The sequence below is a fragment of the Oncorhynchus mykiss genome, chromosome 30, assembly GCF_057628025.1.
Source record: "Oncorhynchus mykiss isolate SJ-2025 chromosome 30, ASM5762802v1, whole genome shotgun sequence".
Taxonomy (NCBI): Eukaryota; Metazoa; Chordata; class Actinopteri; order Salmoniformes; family Salmonidae; genus Oncorhynchus; species Oncorhynchus mykiss.
The window spans coordinates 36734777-36743435 of NC_143051.1; the positions used below are offsets into that span (position 1 = coordinate 36734777).

The 8659-nt window shown below is 42.6% G+C and overlaps 1 protein-coding gene across 4 annotated transcripts in view; it reads left to right on the top strand.

Annotated features, from left to right (window-relative positions):
• The window catches only part of LOC110487626 (angiopoietin-1), a 62698-nt gene extending 54601 nt beyond the window's left edge, over nucleotides 1-8097 (top strand). For all 4 annotated transcript variants that reach the window (XM_036970922.2, XM_036970923.2, XM_036970925.2 and 1 more), the window contains exons 8-9: nucleotides 1901-2031; nucleotides 5575-8097. In XM_036970922.2, coding sequence (XP_036826817.1) covers nucleotides 1901-2031; nucleotides 5575-5738 — 295 coding nt within the window. In that variant the 3' untranslated portion in view covers nucleotides 5739-8097. The remainder of the gene's footprint in view (nucleotides 1-1900; nucleotides 2032-5574) is intronic.
• The last annotated feature ends 562 nt before the right edge of the window (nucleotides 8098-8659 follow it).

Below are 8659 nucleotides of genomic sequence, written 5' to 3' on the forward strand. Positions count from 1 at the left end.
GTCACTTCTTTCACCTCTCTCTGTACAAATCATCCATCTACACACCTGTCTAAAGACTTGCTCCAAGAATACACATCACTGCCCGTTGCCTCCACTTCATGAATCTAACCAGAAACCACATAAGCTATATTGTCAGTCAGTCAACCACATTTTGAGGGGCAACGGAATTGATCTTTGCATTAATTTGTTGCACATAGATTTTGTAAGATATATTTTACCGCCCTTCAGTTTCATTGGGCATGATGTCTCTGGCTACACACTTTTCTTATCCACAACACTGCCACCAGTATTGCAGGTGAATACCCCCCCCCCCCCCCCCCCAAAAAAAAGCACAGCCTATCCAACATTTCTCATAGGAAAAAACACAACTTGACCAAGACTTGTTACCCGCCTACTCCCCTGTCCATTCCAATTGACGCCAATGGATCTCAGGAAATGATTTTGCTCAACAGAATATGTTTCAGAGTGCAGAGCAGACACATTGGCAATGTCCTCTAACAGTGTTTATTGGCTCTGAGAGTCCATCTTTGGGGAGAGAAAGCTCTTAGGCATGTGATAATGTGGGTTAGAGAAGGGCAGGCCACAGAATGAGCTCCTAATGATGCAGGTCACAGCAGGATAGAGAAGACCCACAATACAGCATTTCTGCTCTCATACCAAGAGTGATTTTACAATTCGCAATGACAAACCCTCAAGTGTGTTTAGACACATATAGTTCCTATTCGTTTCCAGTTAAGGTGAACTGTCAGGGGCTGAGTGGCGAGAAAGATCGAGTCGGATCTGATAATGGTAGTCACGGAGTGGGTGGATCGATGAGGAAAACTCTGAGGTGTATGGATTGGAGTCATTGACTCTATTGGATCATTGAATCAATCGTCAGCAAGCTTCCAACGTTAGTCGATGTCAAGTATCCTAATGACGTCGTAGCACAAATCTGCATTTGAGATGCAAGAGTACGTTTTTCAATCACCTCCTCAATCAACACGGTCTTGTCTCCTTCCAATGCCAGTCACTCAACCTAAAAATAGAACACCACAAAACGCATTGTTCCGGGGACATGGCAGATGTCCGTAGATCAGCATGAGACAACAGCCCAACCCCGGCCACGGTGCCTCCAGACTGGGGCTCCGTCATGCTGGTCCCGCCCTCCCCATCCTGTATGTTGCCCACTGGTTAACTGCGTCTCTCACCAGTACATCTGGAGCCCTGGTTGATTTACAGGTTCCACATGTGCAGGTTAGACTGAGCCGCCCTGCAGACAGCAGGCCTGCCATACTGTAACATGCAGTGTCTTAGGGTTAATATGCTTTCTCTCCACAAAAATAACCTACTATACGGTAATAGTAATAGGCCTGTCATAGTAAGCGCAGGAGGCCTCTGTGATCATTCTGACAGAGAATACTGTATCAATATGTACTGTATGAACACAGGAGGGAAGACAGTGGGCATAGTGCATACACACAAGGAGGGACATTGTGCATCTGAGACATACAGGACTAGGACCAGTAGGAGAGTAACAGTATGTAGCCTACTTGATGGTACCTCAGTGGGCTGTACCTGGGTCAGCCCTTAATGACTTGGTCTTTGGTCTCTCTGCTCCTGTTATACTGTAAATGGCTGCTCTGAGCCCTGCAGGTGAAAAACGTATGTTCCAGACAACTCTGTCTACCCTTCTCCCTCTTTTCTCTAATGCGTTTATGTTGACTCAGGTGGAGAGACTGTTTGCAGAGCACATGCACACAGTCAGTCACTGCTGAAAATATAACTCTCTCAGGAGGTCTCTTACAGTTTGTTATGTCTTCTCTCCCTCTAAACCCCCTCTTCTATTCCGTCCTCCTCTTCCTGTATTCTTCTCCACTCTCCCTCCAATCCCCTTATTCTGTCCTCCTCCTCCTCTCAGACTGTTCCTGAAGAGTCACAGTGGGACAGCGGGCAGGCAGAGCAGTATGGTGATCCACGGGGCAGACTTCAGCACCAAGGACATGGACAATGACAACTGCATGTGCAAGTGTGCCCTCATGCTCACAGGGGGTAAGTACCAGTGTCCCCATAATGCACCACACTGCAGTGTTGAAAATATAGTTTACCAAGCTACCAATTACGTCACAATGGAAGGCGTTAAGCTACCCCTTAAAGTTACTTTGAAAAAGTAGTTTACTACATCCAAATGACTTAGGGATAAATAATAATATCTAAATCTGAAATGTCATAGACTACAAATTGAAAGAACAGGTCACTCTGGGGTCATATGTTAAGATAATGTGTAATTTAGCCTATTAAACACAAAAAAATGATGTTTCAAGTGAGAATTAGGCACGTCTGATGCCGAAAAAGAAAGACAATTCTTGCCTACTTCACCCATAATGCTCTATTTAGCAGTAGAGGCTGCTGAGAGGAGGACGGTTCATTATAATGGCTGGAACGGTGCGAATGGAATGGCATCAAACACCATGTGGCATCAAACACCATTCCACCGATTCCGCTCCAGCCATTACCAGGAGCCCGTTCTCCCCAATTAAGGTGCCACCAACCTCCTGTGCTATTTAGTGATCTGGCAAGGGAGACCCCATAATGCACCACACTGAGAGATGGTACAAGAAGAGTCCCCACAAACCACCACCTCATGGCAGAAAGGAAGATTCATCTTATACTGAACAACATCATAAATGCAACATGCAACAATTTCAACGATTTTACTAAGTTAGTTCATATAAGGAGATCAGTCAATTGAAATTAAATCATTACGCCCTAATCTATGGATTTTACATGACTGGGCAGTGAGTGAGTGGGTGAGTTTTTCCCCACAAAACGGCTTTATTGCAGACAGAAAGACTCAGTTTCATCAGCTGTCCAGGTGGCTGGTGTTAGACGATCCCACATGTGAAGAAGCCGGATGTGGAGGTCCTGGGCTTGGGTGGTTACCCGTGATCTGCGGTTGTGAGGCCAGTTGTCATTGTCCAGGCAGTTGGACGTACTGCCAAATTTTCGAATAGGACGTTGAAAGTGGCTTATAGTAGAGATATTAACATTAAATTCTCTGGCAACAGCTCTGGTGGACATTCCTGCAATCAGCATGCCAATTGCATGCTCCCTCACAGCTTGAGACATCTGTGGCATTGTGCTGTGTGACAAAACTGCACATTTTAGAGTGGCTTTTTACTGTCCCCAGCACAGGGTGCATCTGTGTAAAGATCATGCTGTTTAATCAGCTTCTTGATATGCCACACCTGTCTGGTGGATAGATTAACTTGGCAAAGGAGAAATGCTCACTAACAGGAATGTAAACAAATTTCCTGGATCTTTTATTTCAGCTCATGAAACATGGGACCAACACTTTGCATGTTGCATTTATATTTTTCTTAGTATAGTAATGCATCCTGGTCAATTGTGTAGAGAACTTGGTTCTACTTGGCCTAGCTCAAACCCTGACACTTGTTTGGGTTATTTTGGCACGGACCTGTGCATGTGGCATTGTACCACAGTACAGAGTAATGAGGCATGTGTGGAGCTTACTGCATCCTCTAACTTCTGCACCCACCACTCAACACAACAGCACATTAGGGGTTTCAAATGAGCACCACAAATGTCCATGAGCCGGGCACCAAGTGTCAGGGAGATTCAAAATGACTCTAATTCTCGGGCAATTGTATCCACTCCGATCTAAGGACCGCATATTTTCCTCATTCAACCATCCAGTCTCACAATCCAGCAGTGTGCTTAACAGGGCACTGACTTCAATTTTTTTTTAAACCATATTCACTGTAATAATATTTACATATTATCAGTGCAGTAGTAAGCGGTGGGGGAAATAGATGCATTGAGAAAAACATTAGTAGCCAAAGAGGAGAAAAAGATTAAGAAAGTAAAGTCAGTATGGCAATTACTTACATCAGAGGAGGTTGGTGGGAGGAGCTATAGGAGGACGGGCTCATTGTATGACTGGAATGGAATAAATTGAATAGTATCAAACACATACACCAAATGGAAACCACATGTTTGACTCCGTTCCATTAATTCCATTTCAGCCACTGAAATTAGCCCGTCCTCCTATAACTCCACTGACCTCCAGCCTCCACTGACCTACATACAGTGCATTCGGAAAGTATTCAGACCCTTTGGAACAGCCTTATTCTAAAATCGATTTACTCATCAATCTACACACAATACCCCATAATGACGCAAATGAAGCAAAAAAAGGCTTTTACACATTATTTTTTTTAAACGTAAATATTGCATTTACATAAGTATTCACCTCCCTGATCAAGGCTCTTCTCCCCGAAGGACAGTTCCTTCGACCTCGTGGCTTGGTTTTTGCTCTGACATGCACTGTCAACTATGGGATCTTATATAGACAGGTGTGTGCCTTTCCAAATCATGTCCAATCAATTGAGTTTACCACAGATGGACTGTAATCATGTTGTAGAAACATCACAAGGATGATCAATGGAAACTGGATGCACCTGAGCTCAATTCTGAGTCTCATAGCAAAGGGTCTGAATACTTATGTAAATAAGGTATTTCAGTTTTTAATTTTAAATACATTTGCAAAAATTTCGAAAAACCTGTTTTCCATTTGGCGTTATGGGGTATTGTGTGTAGATTGATGAGGATTTTTTTTGTATTTAATCCATTTTAGAATAAGGCTGTAACAAAATGTGGAAAGAGTCAAGGGGTCTGAATACTTGCCGAATGCACCGTACATACATACAGTACAAGCTCAGTCATACTGAACAGACTTAACTCAGGCCTACTGTATGTTCACTAGTGTATCTGAGGTGACAATGACAAAAGACTATCCGGTTCTGGAAACAGATCACCAACTGTTTCTAGCAGGGGCAGTTGTTTTTACAAGATAGTAAAAGCTTGGCCCTGGAAACACAAGTCACAGGGAACCAATGGGAAACCTTTATTAACGTGACACCCATGCTAAAGGCAAGGACAGCGGTACTAACTGTGGGACTCACTGGTAGGTCTTCTGTGAAATGCCACAGCCCAAACTGGCACTGGTATTTAGGCCTGAGGGGAAAGGCTATGCCCCAACCTCCGATTGACACGTCACACTAGCCACACGATGAAATGGAAAGATTTGTGTTGCTCATTTTCATGTGCTCTTTGGTGCTAGTAATGTATTTGGATAAAAAAGTATATGCAAAGGTTAAGCGAGAAGAAGAAAGGGGTGCAACAGCGTCATATGCAGGGAATGCAATTCTTACAAATGCCATGCACAACAGAGCCTATTTGAGCCCATTCACCTTTACCCTTTCTCGAAATACCATTGGGTGTAAACAGGTCCCAAAAGTGGTTAACAACAGGTATCGGCAACCCCTGTGTACCTACACCACCGTGACCAGATACCTTTGTGATTATGTCTGAACCGCTGCTATAGCTAGTGTTGGAGTTCACGTAGGCACACTGTCAAGGTTCAACATTACAGAACCAGAACAGAGAAATTCAATGTGAAGTTTACGGTCTTTCTTTTAGCGTTTCATACACACTAATGTCTGTTTTTGTCATAGGGGTTTAAAAACAATCGCATTCTCTCCCCCCTCCCCCCTCCGTTCTTGATCTGCCCAGGTTGGTGGTTCGACGCCTGCGGCCCGTCCAACCTCAACGGAATGTACTTCACCAAAGGGCAACACGTCGGGAAGCTAAATGGCATCAAGTGGCACTACTTTAAGGGTCCCAGCTACTCGCTACGAGCAACAACCATGATGATTCGACCACTGGACTTCTCATAGACATCAAGTGCATCTGAAATGGCACCCCTATTCTCTATGTAGTGCAATACCTGGTTCAAATTAGTGCACTATATAGGGAATAGGGTGCCATTTCAGATGCAGTGTTAGACCTTCTGCCCACGCTCTCTGTTAGACCACTGGGACAACTATATTGGGAGGAACGCGTCCTGCTTTACCCTGTTACTATCGTCTCACCATAACGACTTTGGAGTTTGTTACGGAGGTGAACTCTACACCACCTGGCTGTTGCTCGGTAACTATACTCCAGGTGTCGGCCTGGAAGTGTGGTTGGAGAGAAGAGGGCTTGTGGAACGAGAGGGGTCCCGTCCTATCACGTAGCTGAACTGCGACTGGTGAACTTGCTGCGGTTGGAGGACATACTTTAGCTTTGCTCTTTTTTATATTTGAGGCATCAACTCAAGTAGAGTTCAGCTCTCAGCTCTCACCCCAGGCCTGTGGACTACTGGACTCCTGTCCTTTTTGGGAACTAACTGCAACATGGCAGCTTTGTCTGTATGGGTAGACTACCCGTAGACTACATGAGAGACTGCATAGACTCTTTCAGACTACATGACTCCCTATGAACTCTGTGCATCTGGAATGTCCTCACAACCATACGGGAGATATATACATTTTTATAGAGGTGTGGCACAAAGACATTGGGACAGTGAACAATGTTTTGTATTTCATGCTTTTTATTCCTATATACCCTAATACATTTGGAATGACGTGATGTTTTTTTTGTGTTTTTTTTACATAAGCCTCTCTGGATCGTTTCTGGAGAGGAAAAACCACAAGCTCACAGCTTACAAGGTCACCTTCCATATAACATGTTGGTCTAATAAAAAAAGTATGGCTCAGTATACGGTTTTGCTGCCAGTTATATAGTTGTTGTCCTGACAGAGTGAAATGATTATCTTCAAAGTTCAAGATGCCATGTTATTATTGGATTTGGCCACGGATGGGGATTTATCTGCATTTGCTATTGGCTGACAAACAACCAATGGTTGCCAAGGCTCAATATTTGTTGATGTATTTGTTGATTCCTCATTTAAGTACGAAAAAGAACATACTGTAATGAAGTCAGGTTGCATGTAATATTAAGTCAACTGGTATAACTGTGTATGAGAAGGACAACATTATTTGTTATACCAAACCAATTGAAGGTAGTGTATATTATATCATACTTATCTTTATCTTATATTATCTGTATGATAATGGTCAGTTTCCCATCTCAAGTATTGTCATACATCTAGCCCCCTAAAATGTATATGGACATGGATGGTGTAATTCTAACTTTCCTGAGAGATTTGAAATCCTTTGGACATCAGATTTGGATTTTACATTTGAAAACACTATAGTATTGGGCAATAGCAAAGTCTAGATGATTTGGACCATTCCGACCACATATAAAGCCCTACCGAGAAATGGTGAGTGCTTGGATCGGCGCTATTAGAGTGAAATATAATAATCTACTCAACAAATGTGTTACCAATTTAAATGTTGGCCTAATTGATGTTATGCTGTCTACAATGACTCGATCCACAATCTCATACATGTTCCCTTCAAATGGTACTCCTCAGTTTGCTTTGCTTTTGCAATCCCATGGCTTTAAAAAGAGGAAGAGGTTATGTTATGGAGTGATCGCCTTTTTATGACTTCGGAGGTGCTGTAGGGGCCTTGACAGAAATGTGGCATGTCCATATTTTGAGCTCTATCCACTGACCAAAAGACACGTCCCGTTTTATAGGAAACGCCCCCACAACGTCCCTCGAATGTTTCTTTGCTCAGACAGACGACCGCACTGAACCCAATATCCAGACAGATCTGTCTCTTTCATCAATGCAGCTTAGAAACTGTCGTTTTAATAACGCTTAGCTGAGGCATAAAATGGATGATTCATTGAAGTGTAGTGTGTGTACTTGTATTGCATTTCTGCCAGCATGAAACAACAAGAAAGAATATACGGTTTAATATACGGTATTACTAAGGGTAGGCTGCATATACATGTTGAAGAAGGACAAATGGTATCTGGAACTCACTACTATGAAATTCCATGTTTATTAACATACTCAAATTGTATAATTTAATGAGTGCATATGTAAAATTACTTTCCTGAGGAAAGCTACTCCTTTTCGTTTTTGTTCCTCCAGAATCGCTGTGGTGTTTGAAGTTGAACATAAAATATACAAGTAATAATAATAACAGTTGAGAAACGTGCCTTAAATGATTCTGCTTTTACCTCATTAAACTGTCGATTTGCTATTTTATTTAAACTACATTTTTTTTGTAACAAGTTGTCAAAATGCCATGTTTTTGGACGAAATAAAAAAAGCATGTGATGCACTAATGTTTTCAATCTGGTTATGCATTGGGTGTTTTTTTTATGTACAATGTGTTGATTTTGAAACTGACCGCTTTTGGAGTCACAAGTCTCTCTCACCGCAAGTTCCTTTGACACATACACTCTCAGTTCCCACTGGGCACACACTGGTTGAATCACTGTTGTTTCAAAGTAATTTTTCAATGTATTGTGACATGTAATCAACGTGGAAAATACATTGGATTTGAAAAAAATTATCAACCAGCACTGTTTTCATCTATATTCAACCAGCATTGTAAAAGTTGAGATTAGGGTAATCGTCAATTTAAATACATTAACTTGTTACGTCGTTACGTCAATCTAATTTCAACATAACCATAAGAACTATGTATACGCATCACGACTCAGGATAAGACCCAGATACAGTCAGTTTGAATGTTTCACAGATGTTTATTGACCAAACAGGGGGCAGGCAAAAGACAGGTCAAGGGCAGGCAGAGGTCTGTAATCCAGGGCAGAGTCAGTAAGGTACAGAACGGCAGGCAGGCTCGGGGTCAGGGCAGTCAGAGGTCAGTAATCCAGGGCAGTGTCAGACAGG